Source organism: Callospermophilus lateralis, chromosome 1, assembly GCF_048772815.1.
Source record: "Callospermophilus lateralis isolate mCalLat2 chromosome 1, mCalLat2.hap1, whole genome shotgun sequence".
NCBI classification, from domain to species: Eukaryota; Metazoa; Chordata; class Mammalia; order Rodentia; family Sciuridae; genus Callospermophilus; species Callospermophilus lateralis.
The window spans coordinates 69,558,293-69,583,152 of NC_135305.1; the positions used below are offsets into that span (position 1 = coordinate 69,558,293).

Consider the following 24,860-nt stretch of genomic DNA (forward strand, 5'->3'; position numbering starts at 1 on the left):
CAATTTTTTGCCCCTCTGGCCCATCTGCTGCTAACCTTTTGGCCATCCCACTGAGCATCTCCTGGGCCTAGTCACATATGCAGGAATGAGAAACATAAGGGGAAAGAGAGCAGGAGAACAAAGGAAGCCTAGGACATATAAAAAGGCAAAACACCCTCACTTCTTGGGATACAAGGATACCAGCTCTGGCCCCATTCTCCCTCCTGGGAGAAATCTATGTCACCCCTTTTAAAATAAACCCTGGGGCTGGGATTGTGGCTCGGTGGCAGAGCACTTGCCTTGCACATATGAGGCACTGGGTTCGATCCTCAGCATCATATAAACATAAATAAATAAAAGTATTATGTCCATCTACAACTAAAAAAAAAATTTAAAAATTAAAAAAAAAAAACCCTGCTTTATATTCTTGCCTCTGTGTGTTTCTCTAATATTATATGAGGGAGCAGAACTCCTCACCCATAAGCAGTGGTATCAGTAGGGCTATTTGCTGAAGCAGGGTGGGGATTATAGGAGAAAAGATTCATTTAAGAAGGAAGAGAGTAGAGAATTTCATTTTAGACATGTTAAACTTGACCTGCTAAATGGATGGAACTGGAGAATATTATGCTAAGTGAAATATACCAATCCTAAAGAACCAAAGGGCAGATGTTTTATCTGATATGAGGATGTTAATTCACAATAAGGGTGGGGGGGTGGCTAGGGAAGAATGGATTAGACAGAGGGGAATGAAGGGACAGGGATGGGTGGGAATATGGAGGAAGGAATGATAGTAGAATGAATCAGACATTATGATCCTATGTGCATTTATGATTATATGACCTATGTAACTCTAATCCCGTACAACCAGAAGAATGAGAAGTTATACTCCATTTATGTATGATGTGTCAAAATGCATTCTATTGTCATGTGTAACTACTTAGAACAAATAAAGAAATCTAAAAAATAAAAATAAAAAAATTGACCTGCTTATTAAACATCGAGTGTGATAAGCTCTGGAGATATAAATCTAAGCAGCAATGAATAAAACCAGCATTTCTTTGGGAGGACTTTATGGATAAATGTTCAGGATTGAGGTCAGGGGCATGCAGAAATTTAGAAGTTTGGCAATGGAGGACAAAAATTTAAAAGAAACCTAGAAAGAAAAATGCTTGGTTATACAGGTTCAAGGAAGCTAAGAGAAGAAAATTCTCAAAATATTTTAAAAAGGACGTGTCCAACCATATCAAACACTGCTGGAAGACTGAGTAAGACCAATACATGGAAGAGATCACCGGTTTTCCTAACAGAAACATAACCCTGACAAACCCTAAAACAAGTAAGTGAGTAATCTCTTCACAGAAAGATGAAAAGGATAAAGAAGATACAAAGAAAATCTTACTACAGCTTCAGAACTTTTAGAGGTCTTAATCTAAAATAAACTACAATGAGATAAACATATCATACAGACATTATATACAATAGAAATTTCTTTTTTAATAAAAGAAATTCTAATTTGCACACATATTAAAATCAATCTAAACACAGATCTTAGAATTTGTCAGCACAGGATACCATTTTATTACTCCTTATTCAGGAGACAAAAGGGAATTTTTGTAAAGACTTATAATTAATTATTCAACAAAGAATAGCCAAGCCAAGTCTACAAATACACTGCTCCTACATACTGCTCCTAGGAGTACTTATCAGTCCTCCCTCTCATAGCAAAGCTGCCAAAAGCCTGATGATTAATACCAATCTCCCATTTGTTAAACAGTGCAAATCACCCTTTGTCATTTAAATTGCACTGAATTTGAATTTGCATAGGTTGCAAGTAGAGAACAGAATCTTGAAGCCACACTTAGTCTTAAAACAGAATACATTAATCTTTTCTGGCACTGCTTTCCACTAAACCACAGAACTCAATGCTATTCTTTGGGTGAGTCATGCTATAAAATTTCCAGTTGACTTATCTACAGAGAGATGGCACCACATGAAAGAGAGCCCACGTAAACTTTGGAGAGAAGTGAGCCTTCATGTTTTTAACCTTATGTTTGGCTCTGACTTCAAATATATTATACTGAGACCATGGCTAACTACCAGGGCTCTGAAAACTCAGCAAACAAAAGAATGTGAACCAGGATTCTTTCATATTCAGTAATTCTTAAAATGGTTTTCCAAATTTCTTCCCAAGATCAGCATTTCTTAAAGTGTGGTCTTGGGACATATGTACCTGGTTATTGGTGCTTGAAAAATGCAGATCCCCAAATTTTTATGGGGTAGATACGAGCCATCTGCATATTTAATAAGGTCCCCAAGTATTTGCAAGGCATAGTAAAGTGTGAAAACCTCTGCCTTAATTTGTTTATAGTGGAGTATATTGCTAGATCTTTTCAGGTTTGGGTGTCTTATTGTTTCTTTATTCCCCAACTCATTTTACACAACATGGCTATATTATCATTCTTGTTGTTCTAACCATATTGAAAAGCCTCCTGTGGTGCTTCATGGCCTGCAGAATAATATCCAAACTTTACTATGTGATGTTCTAGGTCCTTAATAATGGCTCCAGACTTTGTCCTTCCCATAGTTGAACTCCCAGCCAAAACTGACCAAATACTCAACACCTGCTATAAAAACTTCCATTTCATGCTTATGCTAACTTGTTCTCTACTTGTCCTCAAGTCCAAATTCTCTTTTCTTCAAGTTCACTCAAGTCTTTCTAATTCTTTGCTAGAAATACACACTTCTACAGACCTCATAGTGATTCGCCTGTTTCTGTTACTCCATTTGTACTTTTTACCTTTTATTTTATTATTGTCTATTCATTCAACTACCCTGTAGAAGTGGGGAACAAAACCCTCAGCAAAATAAGGTTTCCATGGAGATACCACAATTTTTATATAATGTTTTCCCCAGGTCATTGTTGGTTGCTCCAAACTATAGTCACCATGATACCCCACTCCTTGACAACCATTGCTTGCTGCTGATAGAAACTTCACTCCAACTATGCCAATCACAGTCTGTTCTCATCTAGACCCTGCCCCAGTGATCATAGTTAATTGTCCAAGACTGGCACCTGTTCCAAGAGAACTCTCTGAATTGTTCAGATCATTCTCTCACCTATAGCTCAAACTCAGATACGTAATACTGGGAAGCTGGCCATGGCCATAGCCATGGGACTGGACTTCTGCTCAGCTTCAGAAGTGCTCCTGGTAGAAAGACAGGCATCTGTCTGTCAGGTGGGATGAGCCTGGGGTCCAGTCCTTCAGCTTTCAAGGTTCAAATCACCCTCAAAGCAGTATTCAATGTTGTCTTAAGGGATACTATGGAAGAGCTGTCACCATATCAACAATTCATCTATCTAGTACGTGTTTTTTGCCATTTTATTTTGCCATTTTATTATTTTTCTTTTTATGGTGAAGTTGAGTAGTGGAAACTGATTCATGCTATATTTATGAAAATTAAAAAAAAAAACAATTATATTCACAAGAGATAATATCTATGTCTCTCTCTCTCTCTCTCTCTCTCTCTCTCTCGTTTTCTCTTTTTCTGTGAAAGATTATTAGACTTCCTCTTTTGTGGAGGGGAAGAAGAAACATATTTTGAGAACAGGAGAGAACCCTGCTAAAGAGGTGCTGCTATGCAGTAAAAGAAATCGAGGGCTCGAAAGACAGAATATGTGATGAGCTATGAAGGCACTGTAATTTACTTTAGGCCCAGTTGATATGCCACTGAGTAGGAAAAATATACAGGATAAATATAGCATATATAGAATATATTGTGCATCTGTAAACGATTTTGCTTTGCATGATTCATGATGTTTTTGGTTGGTTTATTTTTAAACAGGATTGGAATTATGGAAAAGCACATTTGAGCAGATATACTAATCAAAGCATCGTGATAATTGTCCCCATGACCATTTTAGTGTCTTTCAGGAATTGAAACAGAGAATACAGAAAATAACTTTATAAGGAGGACAGTCATCCTGAACCTAAAAGATCATGATATATCAATCTAGGGTAATGTTCTCATAAACAGGCATATCCTATTTAAATTCTTTCCATAAAGGAGCATCTCACTCATAGTCTTTCTTATCAGATATTAAATTTACTTTGATGAGACAAAAAAAAAGGTATTATGGATAATGAACCTGAAAAGAATGAGGAGTGAGACAGGTAGGGGTAATGACAGAGTACAGAAGCATATAATAAAAATCACATTAATATAATATTGTTATACAAAATACATAAAGGCTGTAGGAAGGCTTTCCTGAAATCGAATAATAGTTTAAATAAACTCTTTCATCTAAAAGGAAAAATACTTCTGATAAGTATGGTAGTTTTTTTAAATTGAAAAATAGAGAAGCATTATGTGACTATAATGTAATTGAATCAAATCAGAAGTTACTCTTGAAAATTAAAGTTCTTCATAAAGTATATTTATGTGACTCAATTGTATAATACTAGTTTTAAAACCAGCCATTTAAAAACCAGAAATGTCCATCTGGGCACAAGAGGCTATTTAAGAACTATGCACATTGATGAATGACCTTTTAAATGGCCTTGCTCATTTTGTGCTATTAGTTTTCATTCAGTGCAGGATAACACATTAAATCTAGAAATATCAGAGCAATGAAACAATACCTTTAGATTTAAAGAATTCCTTCATTCAAGGAACTTTCCAGTCCCTATTCAGAGTGTAAATTTTCTTTGAAAGACTGAGAACATATCTATGTTTTTTAGGTTTATTTATTTTTTTTGTTTTAATGACAGAATAACACAATAAAGTTTGTTTTAAAAGCCATGTATCAAATATTTTAAGAAGATTATAATTTTTCCTTGACCATTATCTTTATAATTTCATAATGATTCACAAAATGACATAATTTATAATCTCGTTTTGTTTAACAATCTACATGAATAACCTAAATACAATCATGTCTCTTTTGAGAAGAATGTTTCATTTGTTTGCTGCTTTACAACAAATTCTGGACTAAGAGGGTTTAAAGCCTCTGTGGGGAATAGGCAGAGGCACTTTACAACAATGCTTTGAAAATGGTTTGATCAAAGCTCTTCAAATCCAAATCAAATGACTAATGGTCTAAATAAAATTTCAGCCTTAAATAATTGTTAATCTAAATTAGGTTTTAGTTAATAGTTATTATCTTGAAAAAAATCAGACCATGCTGATTAAAAATAGTTCAATATTTCATAACCTGAAGAAGACTTGAAATTTCATCTTGCCTTTCACTGATTGTACCCTAATTTCAATCTACACTATCAATATACTTGTTTAAATACAGTACTTTTATTTGCAGGGGAGATTAGTTAACATGAATTGAAGTTAGCATAAAAAGTCTACATTATTCCTTCAGAAAAACAAATCTCTTTTCAGAAATTTTAATTTTGAAATACACAGACTTGTACTTTAAATAATAATTTTAAAGAACAATAACACATTTTTAAAAACCATGTTTTTCCATTGGCCAATTTATTAAAATACTGACTTCTCTGTGGTATTTTTTCATGAGCTCCCACATTATAGGAATCACCTACACCTTTAGAAATATGTGAGAACTTTAGAAAAAGAACTGAAAAGACCTCTGAAATGAATGGGTCATCAAGTGACATGGATGTGAAATAAAATAACAGAACAGACCTTTGAGCAGAATACTTGCCAATAAAGTTTAATGAATACTGAGCAATCCTGGTTTATCTGTCCCAAGGTCAGAGAAGCAAATATGAGCTTTATGAGGAGGCTACCAGCCAAGACTTTCTGCTCACATGTCTCTTCATGTGCTCTGAAAACTAAAGAATGCTGGAGACATCACTTCCTCACTTCTATTTGTTGTTTTGTTTTGTTTTATTTTTGGTCTTTCACATAAAAATGCTAACAAAGATATTATAATCATGTATGCTTCCTGTGCTTAATTTTAAGATTTGACCCATCAGAAGTAATTGTAAAGGCTATTTCATATTTTAGCTGGTAAGTTATTCTAGGCAGCAGAATCTTAACACATCTACAATTAATTCTTGACTCCTAAGAACTTTCACATCAATATACTTCTCCATATTTTTATTACTGCCACCTTAGTCTAGGGCCTAATCATTTCTTACTGGAATCGATACTGTCATCAAGTAATTACATTCTCTACCTATAGTCTATTTTTTATCTCATCTTTCATTCAAAATTTTCCCAAATCAGTCTTGCTAAAATGCCTCTTCTAACTTATTACTTCCTGGTCAAAATGTAAATGGTTTTTCAAGGCCTTCTAGACAATGTTAAAATTTCTGATTTTCCTATTCAAGTCTAACATAATCAGTCCTTAATCAATTTTTCTAAAGTTGTCTAGTGCTAATTCAGGAGTGAACAAACCTCTTCCATATGCACCAGATAGTAAACATTTGAGCATTTGTGGGCTAAAAGTCTTTCCTGCAAGTACTTAACTCAGCCTTTGCCAAGGGAAAGCAGCCATAGTCAAACCAGAGCATGTTTGTGTTCTGAAAGAATTTTTTTTTTTTTGGTGCTGGGGATTGAACCCAGGGTCTTATGCATGCAAGCAATCACTCTACCAACTGAGCTATATCCCCAGCCCCTTGTTTTTTTTTTTTTAAACAAAAAGAGGTGTGGGCCAGACTTTGCCCAAAGGCCAAACTCTGCTGTAGAAGAACCTTTATCAATGCACAGTTACATTGTCACACATTGGTCATTAATTGTGTCACCAATCAGTTACTAACCTGTATTCCCATTTCTAAGCTACAGGGATGCAGGATGAGTTACCTCCTGTACATGATTTTGCAAACTCATTCTCTTCTACACATACACATTCAATTAGACTACAAAGGCTGCTGCAAAGGATAACTGACTCAGCCAGAAGCAAAGCTTCATATGAGTTCTGGAAGTGGTCATTTTCTAGCACAGGTAGGCAGGGAGAGAATAATGTGCCAAGATAGAGGGATGCAAACATAATGGTTAATTTAGGGAGTAGTCAAGGCTTTGGCAGGCATGGATAAGGAGAAATGAATCCAGAAAAATTTGCCTGGAAAAGAGTCAAAAGGGTTTTAATGTAATACCAATGAGTTTAGACCAGTTCCTTTGAGTCACACTGCACTGTTTCCTGATGCGTACATTTTTGAGGAACCAATATATCACAGATTTCATAAAAATGAATAGAAGAACACATAGGTCTTGTGTCACTCAAGATTTGGCATTCAGCATATAAAAACTTTGATTATTTTACTCTTAACAAACAAACACTAATAAAGAGCGAGAAGAATATTTCCCCACATTTCTTATGTTCTAAGCAAAAGGTGACTGAGTCCAAATGCCATGAAAGTTTGCTGCTGGTTGATCACAGGGAGGGTTTCAGCCTCAGGGAAGTTGTAAACACTTAGCTAGGAAAAGCATGGAATTAAACAACTTGACAAGCCGCCTTCTCAGCAGGAAGGCAAAGAGTCTTGTATAACAATGTCATTTGCCAGGAGAGCTGAGTGTCCCTTTCCTGGCTTCTCTTCAAGTTTCAGCTAGTGATTCAAGGGGTTCTTAGGAGAACAATATTCACTACAATTGTGCATGACCACATGAAAATCGTTTTATGAATATTATACAATTCATATCACTTTTAACTCAGGCTCTAAGATGCTTGGATAATGATGCTGACTCTTTACATTGACAACCATGTGAAAATTGAACCCTAAATCTGTGAATAGATTTACTGTTATAAAAATATGAAATAAACTTTAATAATTGCATTATGTACTTTAAAATTCAGTTTTAGTTAAATAATTTTGATGGAATTTATAACCTAATAATAGTAATTTGTATGTTACCTTTTGTTTTTAAAAGACATGCTTTAATAGTTAACAAAAATATATTTTTTTAAAAAAATTACCTTTTACTATTTTACATTTTTTGTTCATTTGCATTTTCAATTAAATATTTAAGTTGCCTATTATCTAAATATAATTAGATATCATCTTAATCTTTTATATTACCACCAGTTAAGTACAATTTATGGAGGTATATTTATCAAGTTAAAAAACATTACATTTGACAGTTTGCTAACTTGATTTATACCTACTAAATATTTCAGATGTGTGGTATATGGACCTCCATGATTTTGCCCTCACAAATATTAGAGAAAGTCTAATATTTGGACCTCATAAATTTGAGAGAAAGTCTAATATTTGAGAGTAATATGGAGTCACTGATGCCACTATCCTGAATTTTTATTGTTATTACTATTTTAAATGACAAATGCATTAACATTATGTCTTGTTTTGTTTTTTTAAAGAGAGAGAGAGAGAGAGAGAGAGAGATAAGAGAGAGAATTTTTTAATATTTATTTTTCAGTTTTCGGTGGACACAACATCTTTATTTTATTTTTATGTGGTGCTGAAAATCGAACCCATGCATGCCAAGCGAGCACGTTACCGCTTGAGCCACATTCCCAGTCCATGTCTTGTATTTGTTAATGATGAACATACACACATCATGTATAAGAGCTATTATACTAGTAAAACTTGCATTTCGGTCTCAATAGCTGTGCAGATTCTTCTGGGTTTAATAGACAATATAATATTTATGAAAAATAAGTTTGGAATGTTCCTTCTGAGCCTACATCTTTATTTCTCTTTTTTAACCTGCACTGTCAGTGACCTTTAGCATTGACAAAGTTGAACAGTAGAGGTAAGAGTGGGCTTTCTTGCATTGTTTTGATTTAAAAGGGAAGGCTTCTAACATTTCTTCATTGAGTATAATAGGTGTGGTAGGTTGATAATGATGTCTTAAGAAGCACAATGATGTTCTCAGAGTTCTTTTCAGAAAAATCCTTAGTGACAAGAGAATGAAGTAGAGCAGGAGTCATATTACAGGAGTCATATTACAGGAATCACTTCTGTTTAGTGCCAAAGCTATGGGCCTGTGGTGCCCCATCAATGGAACATACCTCATGGCTCTGATTCTGACCACTGTATTAAAAAAATATATTTTCACTTGCTTGATTTACCAAGTTAGACAATTTTTAATATGCCACAGTTTTCTAGGGGTCTTACTATAGATAATGTCTAAAGGCATAGTTACTATGGTTCATTATAGGCTACATGCAAGGTTTCATTATACTGAAAACAATCAACCAAGTCACTCATAATCAAACTGACCTTAAATTTGTCTTCCAAGTTATTTTAGTATATCAATGAGATACTGACAAAGAACAGACTTTCTAAAAATTACCCAACAAGCTTTGAAAACATAAAAATTTCTAAAAAAAGCTATCTCCAAGAATCTCAACCTAAAGATAATTATTAACATAGTTTAAAACTTATAAAGTCATTTACATAATTTGCTGTTTATTAAGGTAGGTGGAAAGCAAAGAATTACCCAGCAAATATTGTATAAGTATACAGCAATTTAAACGAGGCCATTCAATCTAAAACCTTGACTGAGAGTATATTTGACTGCATATTGTTCTCTTTAGTCCCCTCATATTTCACAGTTTCTATGTAGATCCAGTTATGTAGTCACTAGTTGATTCTTAGAAGTATATTAAGGGCTACAACCCCACTTTTTAAAAAATTCTGAGAGCTTATAAAATTGGCAAATTAATAACCCTGCATATATTTCAGTAAATCTTGACTCCTGACCCACTGTCAGTAAATACACACTTCTAATAAAACGAACCGCATTTAATCCTGTAACTAAATGGCCCTCAGGAACACTATCTGCCATAGCAATGAAATCTAATGACAATTCTTCTGACATTCTCCTATGTGAAAATGAAATCATGTGGAAAATGATTTCTACACTAGCAGAATAATTAAGATAGAGGATAAATTTTATTTGGCAGAAATGAAAGTTTAGGTTGTGCCTGTTCTTAGGGGGAGGGTATGATAGTATTTATTTCATTCCTATTTTATCTTTCTATGTTTTCTTTTAAAATCATGTATTTTGTTGAATGTCATAATTAATAATTAAACACACAAAAAAATCTAACCAAAAGTGAAGTTAATCCTGAAGGACTCTTTGTTTCTTCTTTCTGTAAGGATATTTCTCCAATTTGAGAATTGCTCCAGACAATAGGCTCTCTTCTGAGACTTAGCTATCTTACACAGATATTTTCATTACAATGATATTCATTTCCATTGGTTTTAGCCTTTTCATGAAATGCATGCCTTTGTCTAAACCAGTCAAATGAAAAGTCATACCAAAAAAAAAAAAAAAAAAATGTGGGTTTGCCAGGTTCTAATACTGTTAAAGGTAACTGTGAGAAACAATTGAAGAAAATCACCAAGGTAAGAATTACAAAACTATTGTTATCATTATTTTTGCTATAAAATATAGATTATTTTAGTTTTAACAAAAATTTAATGAACAAGTATGTACTATAAAATGAGGAAATACAGCCAATTAAAGTCTAAACAACATTGCTCAAGAATGTGTGAACAGACCACTTTACTTGGATGCTGTCAACACAGTCTAATGATCTTTTTCTTTATTTGAAAATGGCTGGTTTTAAATAAAAGCTACTCTCACAGTTCTAGAGAATTTATCCAAAGAAAATGCTGTACTTCATCAAGAAACACAATGAAATGTCGATTCATTCTCATAAGTCCACAAGATTATCCTGTATTGTATAAGAATATTTTCAATGCAGCTGAAAGCCATTAACCACTCCAGGCACAAATCACTTCATTCACAAAGTACACAGCATCTAGAGTGCCAATGTAATGCAATATTTTACCATATAGTATTTTCACTAATTCTAGAATTGGTTCTATTTTACCAAATTCTCCTGGGAGATTTTCATAGTTTTTCTTGTAGGATTTTAGTACCTAAAAGTACTACTTTACCAAGAGGCCCTGTCATATCACCACTTGGAGAACTTACACTGCTGTAATGACTTGATTGACTGTCTCACCTCTAATCTATCCTTCCTTGCTCACAGGGGTATACATCAGATATCTTAGCACCTATGGAGCCTCTCACCTGCTCCTTCTGGGTTTCGGGTTCTATTCATGCTTGGCAACAGTGACAAAAGGTTTAGGAAGATTCACAGGCTCAGCACACACCCCTTATTATCCATGACTTGAATCTTTGCTCTTACAATCTCTGAGCATTTTTGAAATTTCCCAAATATCTGTCTAAATTTATTTTATTTTTTTCGATATGGTTTCAGTAGTATCAAAAAGTCCCTTCCTTTCATCCTTCCTGTAACTCCAAGAATCTTATTCTTGCAGCCTTAATCAAAAATTGAATTGTTTTTTAATAATGTCAAAAAAATTCAAAACAGGTATGATAGACACTGAACCTCTTAAAATGTCCACTATGTGTGTGTGTGTGTGTGTATGTGTGTGTATCTTACTCATATATATACATATATCCTAATCCATCAACCTCTCCCTAGCTAATATAAAATATAAATCTTGTTTCTCCTGATCCATTCTACCTATGACGTTCTACAGGCCACAAACCAAGATGGAAACATAGCAGAAGCTCAAAAATGTGTCTTTAAGGCATAAATGAAAGACTTTCCACGGTGTGAAAGCATAAACTTTACTTTTCTCTTTTATTTTTCCACTAGTTTTTAAAAGTGAAAACTTCTTTGCATTTCATGAATTTCAAAAGGAATTCTATGAAATTTTAACCTTTGTTTCTCATACTCTCTTATATATCATCACTTTCAGATTCTCCAGCTCATTTCATTTATAAATATTATTTCTAATGCTCATTTATTGCTAAAATTTCCATCTCCAAATAGGCATATTTCTTTTAAAAATGCTCTAGGGGGCTGATATTTTATTTAGCTAGGTATCAATAAAATAAGTGATTGAATTAAGTATTTTTTAATTACTTGGAACTTAAAAATAATTTAAAGTATAAATTATAGTTTTTCATTCTTGGATAGACAGAATACCATGATAATTTCTGCACCCAAATGGTTCAGTTCTTCTTCATGGTTCCTGCACAGAAATTGCTCACAAGGTGACATAATGATCACAGTCCTATAAATCAAAATATAGCCAGGCATGGTGGTACACGCCTGTAATTCCAGCAACTAGGGAGGCTGAGGCAGGAGGATCATGAGTTCAAAGCCAGTCTCAGCAACTTAGGAAGGACTAAAGCAACTTTGAGACCCTGACTCAAAATAAAAAACTAATTAATTAATTAATTAAAAGGGCTGAGGCTGTAGCTTAGTGGTTAAGTGCCTTTGGGTTCAATACCTAGCGCAAAAAAAAAAAAATACATTCATATATTTCGAAAAGGTTATCTTTGTCTTGAAATGCTTAAACCAACACTGTTTTTTTCTAATGTCCTTTGATCCATGTTGCTAAACTATTTACTTTAGATGCTAAATAAATTATTTAGTTTTGATTTCTTTTTAGACGCTAGAATTTCTATTGTGACATATTTCCATATGATAAGTCACTATGCACCACAGAGTGAAAGTATCTAAATTGCTTCTGACTTAAAGATAAATAAAAATAGAACATATACAAGCTAAATGGAGACCATGGAAAGAGTCATATTTGTATTTTTCACCAAAAGAAGAGAATACCTCTGCATACTGGAATGAATATCTATAAAATGTGGAAGAGTGAAATGCATATGCATTTTTAATTGATGAAGAGTTTGCTAATCTGGAGTAGACAAAAATTATTACTCAAAAACTCACAGCCATGCATGTACACATACAAACACAAATGTAAAATTTGTTTTTTATGTGCTTCTGCTGATTACTAGTATACAGAACATACATAATTATCTATAATAGTTACTTTGGGGTGCTGAAAAGACCAACATGAGTATTTCAGAAAATGTGTTAATGTCATCTACATGGAAGTAAGAGTGGTCAAGTGAAAGATACTATTTGACAAAGGGAAAAAAATTACTAAGAGAAACATTTAGAAAATATTTCAAGCAATCACAAACCAACATATCAGAATCATTGAATATATTTATTATGTAATCAAGTAAAATCAAGTAGTAATATGTCCTGATCACTTCTAGGCAACTATTATAATTTTAAAAGAAACAATAATATCTGGATATATCTAGAAATTCAAATTGAAGTCATAAATTAGTGAATTCATATTAAGAGTAGAGAGACGATTTTCTCTTATTGATCAATGATTCAAGAGGTTTATTATAAATATATATCATGGAGATAGTATTATGCATAATAGAAACATTTTGTATCCAACCACTTCTGCGATATTTTTCCCTATGGTCATAGCAATATGGAACTTAGAGCTAGCATTAAACTTAGAAGTCATTTGCTTTCAACCATCTTAATCTTATTTTTAAAAATTACTTTTTCTGATGATAAAAGTAATTAAATTTTTTTTGCAAAAGTTTTAAAATATAGACAAGTATAACAGAATAAAGAAAAAGTCAACCAGAGGCATTAACAATTGAAGATAATCAATATATATCCAGTTCTTTATTTTTATATTATTCACTTAATATCCTGAATGTGATATCATTAAAGTTTTTCTCAAATACAGATTTAAATGACTATATGTTTCATCCCTGGATAAACAATGTTTTGTTTTCTTGCAGTTCTATATTAGTTTACTTAGGATATTCATTAAAATTTTGGTTGTGTTTATGTATATGTATATGTATGCACATATTTATATTTGCTCATTTATCATTAAGATGGACTTAGAGGAAAGACTCTTATCTTACTCATGAAAAAATGTAAAGCCATACAAATTAGTAAAGAGTTCCATATCCAAGAATATCTGATTTTCTGTTATATCACCTATGTTTGTAAGATAGTGTACTAGTTTCTTCCCAAGATGTTATCCTCAACAAATTAGAAATGTGGGCTGGGGATGTGGCTCAAGCGGTAATGCGCTTGCCTGGCATGCGTGAGGCCTGGGTTCGATCCTCAGCACCACATACAAAGATGTGTGTGCGCCGAAAACTAAAAATAAATATTAAAAAAAAAAAATTCTCTCTCTCTCTCTTAAAAAAAAAAAATTAGAAATGTGGGTGTCAGAATAAAAGCCATCTCAAATTTCTCCTCCTGTTGTAATGTGTTCTATGGCTATAACTCAATATCAATATTCATTCATAGAATCATTCAATACTCTCTAGAGCCTACATGTAGATGATAAACTGAATCCAAAAAATAAATGATCATATAAAGATAAAAATAGTAAATAATAAACCAGAAAAAAAAGAACAAGAAGCTCTCTTTCGTAGTTTTAGTACATTATAACTAAAAGTCTGCTTGAATATGAAAAAAGTTAGCTCTATTATGATTACCAATGGCAGAAATTTAAATTGGATAAATTCTATGATAAAATATAATTACTGTTCAAAGAGCTAAAACATTAAAAAAGCAGTTGGAAATACTTCCTAAGTTATTTGGCTAAAAAGTGAAAATGAAAAGTTTCAATCAATTTCTAAAGGCAAAATAAGCATTCTAGACAATCCTGCCTAACTTTAGATAGGCTGTTAACATCAAGGAAAATTCATTACCTACTTCCAAAAGGGAAGAGAATCAACCACCTATCTGCAAAGCCTGGTGCTCACTCCCTTTATATACAATCTTGAAGCATGCGATTGATAAGCCAAAAAGTTTCACCAAGAATTTTCTTAGACGAATATAATAATTTTAACACTATGTTTTTAAAAGTGTGAAACTTACATTTTAGTATTTAGGATTAGAAAAAACATTAAAATAATGAACAAATTATTCAGATAACCATTCATTAATAAAGAAGTGCACTAAGAAATCTTTACATTTAAATCTCACAGCTTAGCTTTAAGAAAGACGTGTGGGGCTTTTAATTTAACTTCTGTTCTCCTCTATCCTTTTAACACTTGTGTGGGAGTATCACTAAAGTTATGTTTTCCTAGTTATAAATCCTTGGAACACAAAACACAAGAGCACAATATAAAAGTTAAAGTATTATATGTTAAAACTTGTACAGTACAAGTAAATTAATGCATGACATGACAAATATTTTCCTTCATGTAAAAAGGTAAGTCATCTAACCTTGGCAAATGAAAACGACACAGTTTACTGAATGGAAATCAATAGCTTGGTCCAATTTATGAATCAAAAGTCAGTGTGCATAAATATGTTTTTATACATTAAAAAAAATTTCAAAGTTGTCTTGTTTCTTTGACTCCAAGTATAGTAAAGTAGATTTTACTTAAAAATATGATTTAAATCTTTAGTACATTATTTCTAAAAGTCTGCTTAAATATGAAAAATCAGCTCTATTATGATTACCAATAGCAGAAATTTAAATTGGGTAAATTCTATTTAAAATCTTCTCATGAGATTTACACTCATGAGAAGGATGTTTTCTTTCTTTCCTTTTTATAAGATATAAGATTTAAGATATTACATGTGGATATTTCCACATTTTATGTGCTTTCATATGGACATATTTTTATTCAAAGTTCAATAATTCAAAACACCACTATGAAACCTACAGGAGGAATTGGGGCCCAAGAAGAGCCGCACCATAGGTAGGATACTAAGGAGAAATATGTGTAACTTCCACTATCCTGGTTATCAACTCTCTTCATTTCTTTTCCAAATGAAAAAGCATAAGAAATACAACTTTGGGGGAATAATATAATTATATCAATCAATCACACCAGCTTTAACTTAATAAAAATGCAAACCAATGTCAAATTTTATAACTTTATTATTAATAAATAATTACCACACACCTGACAACTGATAGAAAATAACATTTTTAATGCTTCATTTCAAAATCACTATCCTACCAATTAAAACCCAACTAAAGTTAACTAACATTTTAATGTGGAGTTGGCCCAAAACATGATATATTAATACATTTAATATATTGATAAAGGAGAATTAAAACTACATTGATGTAATTTATGTTCACTTTCAACTTGCTACTAGATTTCTTCACAACAGACACTTGAGCTCTACAAAGTGACCTGACATTTCCAAAATTTCTAGTCTGTATCTTGTTTTTGATATGTATTACCAAGACTAAATTCAATTTTTGTATAATTATTAGTCAGTGCAAGTAAAGGACTTAGTACATTTGTTGTTGTCATCATAATTAGAAAAAAAGAAATAGGAATAGTCTCCTAAAGTTTTTCCCACTGATCTATATATACCCTTATCCAACTTTAGCTCCATTATTGAACTTTAAGCCAAAGTTAAGTTAAAGTGGCTGCTCCTTTAGTGGCATTGATCTTCATAATATGTGAAGAAAACTGTTTCATTAGAGATCACCAAAATTTAATTTTAGACAAAATTATGTGGATAAATTTCATTTCAAAAACATATATAAAGGTACTCAATCTTAAATTATAATATGTATTGGGAACAAGTATAAATATGTCTAGCTTTACAAAAATCTGATGGGAAGGCTGCTAATCAGAATTAGGTACCACTTTCATCAGTAAAGAGTCCTCATATAACAAGTTATTGCAATAATATATAGAGAACTTTTGTAAGTTGTACAATGAAAAAATCCAAAAAATATCAGTTCAGCCACATATTTTATAGAATTTTATAGAATATCAGCACAAAGCCTATCTGCATTTATTGTATAAATTAAAATTCTAACAAAATATTACTTATGACTGTTAGCAGAACATGCTTCCCCAAAATACACCACTTTGACATAAAAATTACTTTGAGTTAAAGGTACTTGAAAAACAGCCGATAGAAAAAGGACATATTAATTTTCCCCTTTTCTTTCTGAAAACAAACTAAAACTCTGTTATAGTACTTGCCCTCCTTCTAGTAAAGACAGGAAACATTCTTAGAGAATCACAGCTGAGAAAATTCAGCAGAAATGTATCTTGTTAAAATAATTCTTATCTTCCTTTAGCTTCCCCATATAATTTAGTTATGTTTCTGTATTACCTTTATTGGTTCAACCTAATACAAAATTAGATAGGTATTGCCATTTCTTTAAGTCTTCATTTCCTTATGAGAGCTCTTGTGCCACATAAAACTTACTTTAAATTTGTATGTTGTTGTTTTTTTTTTTTTTTTCTGTTAATCTATTTTATGTCAACTTAATTCTCAGGCCACCTTGAGAATCTGAGAGGATAAAATTTGCGTCTCTTATAGTTATAAATATGATTTCTATTAATATTGTACTTTTTCAAAAAATTATTTATTCTAATTTGTTATATATGACAGCAGAATGTATTTCAATTCATAGTACACATATAGAGCACTATTTTTCGTGTCTCTGATAGTACACAAAGTAGAGTCATACCATTCTTGTCTCTATACATGTACTAGGGATTTCCTACACCTCTATTCCCTCCTTTACCCTTACTCTCGTTTGTCCTATCTAAAGTTCCTCCATTTCTCCCATGCCCTGCTCCATTCCCTATTATGGATTAGCATCCTCATATCAGAGAAAACATTCGGCATTTGGTTTTTTGGGATTGTCTAAGGTCACTTACCATTATATTCGCCAATGCCATCCATTTATCTGCAAATGCCATGATTTTATTCTCTTTTAATGTTGAGTAATATTCCATTGTGTATATATACCAGTTTCTTTAACCATTCATCTGCTGAAGGGCATCTAAGTTGGTTCCACAATATAGCTATTGTAAATCGTGCAGTTATAAACATTGATGTGGCTGCATTACTATAATATGCTGTTTTTAAGTCCTTTGGGTATAAACCCAGGAGTGGGAAACCTGGGTCAAATGGTGGTTCCATTCCAAGTTTTCCAAGGAATGTCCATAATGCTTTCCATACGAGGAACAATTTAAAAAATTTATGCCTATGTCTTTTATACATTGAATGTGCTAACTACCAACTAACAGCATATGCTATAAAGCATTCCTGTGGGTGAAAAAAAAGATATTCTAACTAAGACCAAGTAGCTGAAAGCACCTTTTAGTAGTTTTTTGAAGTAGTCTAAATTATTTTCCATTATTTTACACATACAGACATACATATGTGTGAGATAGTTTACATATCTTTCTTTCTATATTTAAAAGGAAATATTTGAACATAAAATGTTACACTATAAAATTCCTCATTAGTCTTTACTGAATTATCCAAATGACCTATTTTCCCACTTTTGAGATCCAATTATATTGGCAACAACATGAAAAGATGACTTACCGGCCCAAAAGAATTACTGTCAAAACTGTGTCCATGATGATCACCTTCAACCCAGATATGACCACGGGGGACTTTGACATACCGGTTTTTGTGTCCCATGGTTCTAGAAATGAAAAGTGCAACCATTGAGGTAAGAGCAGAAATCTAATAGCTGAGCATACAAACTCAGGAACAGCAGAAATGTCACAAAGATGCAACCAGTTAACCATGAAGTCAGTCCATGACTTCATTAGGGAATAAGACGTATTCCCTATAAACTTATTTACATTTTTATTTTTTTCATATTCCATAGGTAGGAATTTTGGGCTTAAGTAAAATGAACTAGCACCAAATATAATATTTTGCTACTTAATTTAACTCATAATATCCTAAATATGTACTTAAGAAATTCAGTAAGTCCTAACAAAGTAGAGATCTATTTGTTTTAAGACATTTGTTTTTAATTATTTGAATATTAACATTAATATTCAACATTTCCAATTTACTAGTGGATAACTATAATATTAATTTTTTTTCAAAAAAAAGTTCTCAAATCAACAGATGACACTTTTTATAACATGATTTTTAAAATTCAGCATTTATAAGAAAGAAAATAATCCAGATGACTTCTTGTCAGTTATAAATTATCAATATCAGTTGAAAATTTTTGATCAGCACTAAATTATTCTTAGAAACTATAAACATTTTAATAATTTTTAAGATTATGTAAACATCAATGATAGATACTATACATTTAGCAGAATATTCTATATTGCTGAACAAGAAAAGGAACAAGGACAGGATTTCTTAAACACTCTTGGTGGCAATGTAAAAACAATATAACCCTTCTGTCTGTATTTGTATTTTGGAACTAATTTGGTAAAGTCTCAAAAGACTAAAATGTCCATGCATTTTGACCTGCTTATTCTACTTATAGAAATTCATTCCAAGACATAATCAGAAGTGTGAATATTTATTTATTGACTGGGGCATCCAACGTAGGCTTTTTATAGCCTCCTGTGAAAAATAAATTTACCTAAGTATCCAACAGAAAATAATTGGTTAAGTAAATTGTGATATAACCAATTAAATAAAGGAGACAGAATTAGAATCAAGTACTATCTGAATCCCACAATAATAAATTCTTTGGGGAGCAGAGACTGCTTCCCATCATCCCACCTCTAAAGCCCCATAGAAAATGTCTAGCCACAAGAGCTTTTCAACAAATGTTTGCTGAATGAATGAATGAATGAATGAATATAACCCCCAAGATTAAAGAGACCAGAGACTGAATTTGGCACACTATTCTTTGATGTGGAATCCCTGCAAGACCATTTTTTATTAGCATATTGTATATGTACAGAAGAACACATAAAAAAGGAAAATTACACATAAATTGGTGCTATAGAAATTGAAACTATTCATTATCTAGGATGGTTTTTAATTTTCAAGATAATTTCAAAGTTGAATTACTTTGCTTTAGATCAGTAAGTCATTCATGCAAGGAAGCAATCTTGTGGTCATTAGAACCCCACAGTAAGTTAATGACTGCTGTTTATTTTTAATTACTACTGGGAAGAAGGTTTTCAGCTTTTTAGAGAAAAGCAAAAACAAGTTGAACACATCTTTACCATCATATACTTTGTAATATAAGTGTTCTTCAATTAAAATCAGTCAATTAGTTCTTGACATCAGTACTGCTTTTATCATGAGATTGCTTCTAAGAACTAACATCCCACATCAATTGTTAATGACAAAGGGAAGGCGCTTTTACTTAATTGTTGGAAAAGCATACTCTCCCAATAAGTACAAATATTTGTTCACCTTATTAAGCAGGGTATTTTGTACAAATACTTAGAAAGATAACACTTTCCAATTTTGTCTCTTCAAATAACTATTTAAGAATCACAGGCATGTATGTACAGGGGAAAAAGCATAGAGAGTTCAGTATTATTCAAGGTTTCAGGTATCCATCCCCTGGGGGCTTTGAAGTACTTCCTCCACAGATAAGTGAGAACAACCGCATGCCTGTGTGTAAACGTATGCATTTTCAGATGTTCCCAATGCTTGGGATTATCTCACTAGATAAAAGAAACATGGGAAACTCTAAAAGAAGCGGTCTTCTAACTGATGTCTAGTGTAGAGCTCTGGATTGGGTGGGTGTCAGGAAACCCAGGTCCTGAGCCTAGCTTGCCTCTTCCTTCTTGAGTCTTTCAAATTAATTTAATAATAACTTTTTGTTATTAGCCAAACTGCTAGACAATGGACCAAAATGGATCTTAGCTCTCATAACAACTTCAATTGTTCAGTAGTTATGAACTAGAGTGCTAGAAGCCCTGAATAACTGTTCATGTTTGCCTGGGGCTCAGGAATGAATTCTACATCCCATGTAAAATAAGATAAAGAGTAATGACAATATGCATAACAATGATGATGATTACAACAAAACTTGTCTGGTCAGGTCATTGAGAATATCAAGAAAAATCATAGATGCAAAGGTGCTTTGTGATCTGGGCAGAGAGACTCATTAAATGCTTTGATTATGTGGGGGGGGGGTATAGAATTAACAAAAAAAAATTCAGCACAAAATAATTTCTTCAATGAAATGTTAGGTTTTTAATAAAACATATTCTTCCAGAACCAAAAGAGAAAGATAAAACTCAGATTGAGTTTCAATGTCATATAAACCAAGGAGTCAATTTTCACAATGAAAAAAATGGGGCATTATAAAAATATTAGTGAAAGTTGCACATTTCCTTGCATTTAGTATCTTCTTTAAAAAAATTAAGTACCCTTTATCACATTATCTTTTAGTCATTTGCAATGCTTTATTTTTCTTTATTGCACCTATTAACATTGACATAGATTTATCAGTTTGTTTAATTTCTATCTCCCCCTACTAGGATGAAACCTTCTGGACTCTGCATTTTTCATTTGCTAAGTAGGTTCACAGCCCAGAAGAATACATGCACAATGTGCTCAACAAACATTTGTTAAATAAATAAGCAAATGAATGAATTACTGAATAGTGAAAGATATGCCATGAAGGCAGAATAGTATAGTGGAAAGTATATGGATTCTACAAGGAAGCTAAACCAGTTTTAATCTTGATACTGTTACACACAACTAATCTCATATAAGTTATCTGTATTTGCCCATCTTTAAAATGGGACCAATAAAACACTCGAAATGGGTTGAGATGACAGCAGTTGCATGAAGATACTATCATGGGGAATTTGTATAGGATAATCTCTAGAGTTAACCAATAATACCTTTTATATATGAATTAATTCTTTCAAGTTTATGTGATTTGGGGCATCTGAATGAAACTCTCAGTTTCCCAAATATAAAACTAGGAAAATAAGAGTACCTAATTCAAAAAAGTTATTCCATGGATAAACATAGTATATATTAAACACTTGATAAAAGGGTGTCTTATAGCTGAGACTATTTTTAAGTAAAGCAATGAATATAGTTCTGGTGCTAGTCAAAACCTAATAAGTGGTAGTTATTATTGCTATTGTCTTCTTTTGTCCATTATTTTTTTCCATTTTATAATTCAGAATGTGTTCAAGCTTATTATCTATTAGCATCAGTCTCTTAAAATTACCTGAACTATGCTTTAATAATTGCCTTTCCCCAGAGTTGCACTGTGACTATAGACTATTTATAATGGTTTAATGAAGGTTTTTTTTTTTTTTTAACTCTTACTCCTTTCTGACCACTCTAAAACTTTTATGCAAAACATAATTTAGGGGCTGTGGTTGTGGCTTGGTGACAGAGCACTTGCCTAGCATATGTGAGGCACTGAGTTCAATCCTCAGCCCCACAGAAAATAACTAAAATAAAGATATTGAAAAAAATAATCTATTTGTGCATTTTCAAATATGCAGAAAGTAATAGGTGAAAGTACAATTTACCTGTGGTTTCACTTGCACATTTAAATGTTGCTATGCTAATACACAGTGTTTTACTTAGATACTAGACAGGTGTCAAGGAACTCTTTGAGCTGTACAACTGGTAAAAAAATCATGCCAAATACATAGGACAAATTCAATTCTCAGGTTTCAGTCTAACCCTTTACAGAATAACCCAAAATAGCTTTAAAAATATGATGTTAAAATATTGGACTAGTTCCTTTTAGGACTGCCAAAGAAATATAATACTCTTAATAGAATTTCTCTAGAGAAGGAATTTTAAATAGCTTTGTGCTCTTGAATTCACATAAAAGAAAGACAAGGTAATCCTTTAGGTGATTTAACAGTTAAGTGAGGTGTCAGCCTACAAGGTTGTATGTATCTATGGCTTGCAAATAATTTCAGTTTTGACAGTCAAAAATGAGTTCTGTACGGTATTCTAACTACCTGTCTTTTTAAAGAAGGCATTTTTAGTACTAGCTTTACTGAGAAAAGTTACCTAGTTCTTATAAATGGAATAAAGAATGATTGCCTCCAATTTGATTTGACCTTGAAAACAATGTTTTTCAAGTCTCTGAAACTTTTACGTGTCACTGGTTGAATACAAAAGTACTGTCCAGGCAACTCTTGGTACTACAATAAGAAAATGAATTCTTATTTAAAGTATTTCCTAAGCATGTTCATGCCCACACATGTACATTCTTCATTTAGGTAATTTATACTAATAAATTCATGAATGATTAGAGTTAATATTCTATAGTTTTCAAATCATTATATTTATTATTCTCACTGTTCAAAGTAGTGGCTACCCTGAGGATGTTTAGTGCTCCTTATCCAGGACCTCTGGGTTTTCATTTTCTTAAAGGGACCAGGATTCAAAGGTTCAGGATCCGGCAAGAACACCAGTTAGAGCTAGGTCTCTTTATCATGATTGGTAGGTAGGATCATGAAAATAACAACAAAACAAGAACAAAAAAAATTTAAAAATTTAAAAGCCTAAAATCACAGAAGGAAAATGATGATGTTGCTCTTTAAGGTTGGCTCTGAAAGAAAAATATTTCTCTTAACGATCTACATTTGCTCTCAGGTGAGGTTAGATTTAGATTCATACTATTGTGTGGTCTGGGAAAGAGTTACCTTTAATTGGCTCTGGGCATCTGGCAGAAGCAAATATAATTTCTTTAGGGTTAACACTCAAATTGGGTTTTCAGATTTTCTGTAAATAAGTCTCAGCCATTAGGAACCCACAAACCTACATGACAAATCCCATGAGGAAGTAGCCACCATTAGAGAATCGGGAGAAACAATGAACAGTACAATTAGACCTCCAAGGACTTAGAATTCTAGGTGTATCAAGCACAGAATATAAACTGCATTTATTTAAATATTTGTAAGGGCTCTTCCGACTGCCTTGCCGGGGAGGTGCCTGAAGGCTGGTGGACCGGACCGAATACCCCAGCTCGGGCTTTCTCCTGGACCTCCTCTTCTACCTCCACGCCCACCAGCCCTGCTGCAGCGGCTCAGCCTTTTCTCTGGTCCAGCGGCCCCTTAGCCGCTCACCCTTTTCCAACAGGAGGAAGGCCCCAAGAGGATCACAGGCTCCAGCCAGCTGGACGCTCCCCCTCACAGAGGCCTCTCTGTCTCCACCGCTACTCCTTTGCCTCCACTTCCAGACTGGCCTGTCCTGCCGGCTGCAGGACAAAGCCACTTTCTCCTGTGTCCCCAGATGCCCATCTGGTAACCAGTTCCCTTGGGCTCCTGGTCCTCTGTGGATACCTCCTCCTGGGTCTCACAACTTTGTTCCCCCCCCAGATCCTCTGTTTCAGCCTCTGTTTTGTTTCTAGCAGGGATCAAATTACTCCAGATGAGGTCCTTAGCAGGTATTCTTGCTCCAGGATAACTAGGAGCGCCCTCCAGGAGCATGAGGTGCTTAGGCACTGTCTGGCTGGACCCCTGCCTCCACCTTTGCCTGTCCTCTAGGACCTGCCCTGGTCCCATCCACCCCCACCCTGGCTCCTGGGCACTGAGTGTCACCCACATGTTTCCTGCTGCCTCTGCTTTCTAAGTACTCTATTCATTTCCAGAACACCTCTGGACAGGCTCCTGCCCAGAGGCCTCCCTTCAGCACCTCCTGGGTAGGCCTCAGCCAACCTCTCTCCTGGGTCCTCTGTGTCTCAGGCCCAGAGCACAGTGCCTGTGTCTCAGGCCCCGGGGGCAGTTGTCATGGCCAACTCCCCTGGCTCTACTGCTCTATGGGGTTATACACTCTTTCAGGGTAAGGAATTTGGGTAGGGCCCCCAAAAGGCTATGATCTCAGAGTCACCCCATGGAGCTTGGTCGCGGAAGCCTATTCCTGGTTCCCCTTTTAGTGGCAAGTCAACGATCCTCTACAGACTCATCTTCCCATACCTACTCTCCTTTCAGTACTCCACTTGCCCCAGTCCTTAGTGTACCCTCATTTCCTCACCCCTAAGCTCTGTGCCTGGTGGCCCTCCTACCAGGAAGGCCCTCTCCTCTGTATCTACTCCTGGCTGATATATATGCTCTTCAAAACTTCATCCAGAGCTGGGTGCAATGGAGCATGCCTGTAATCCCAGTGACCTGGGAGGTTGAGGCAGGAGCATTGCAAGTTCAAGGCCAGACTCAGCAATTATGGAGGCTCTAAACAACTTAATGAGACCCTGTCTTAAAAAATAGCCAGGCTGGTGGCATAAGCCTGTAATCCCAGTGGCTTGGGAGGCTGAGGCAGGAGGATCACAAGTTCAAAGCCAGCCTCAGCAATTTAGCAAGGCCCTAAGCAACTTAGTGTGTTAAGGTCTGTAAACAAGTCAGATTGGCACCTGTTATTTTGCCAGAGAAATGTTAAGAGTCTGTAAACAAGT

General features: G+C 33.9%; 1 protein-coding gene across 1 annotated transcript in view; it reads right to left on the reverse strand.

Annotated features, from left to right (window-relative positions):
- The window catches only part of Immp2l (inner mitochondrial membrane peptidase subunit 2), an 863,006-nt gene that overhangs the window by 192,406 nt on the left and 645,740 nt on the right, over positions 1-24,860 (reverse strand). The window contains exon 6 of the mRNA XM_076862880.2: positions 18,083-18,185. Coding sequence (XP_076718995.1) covers positions 18,083-18,185 — 103 coding nt within the window. The remainder of the gene's footprint in view (positions 1-18,082; positions 18,186-24,860) is intronic.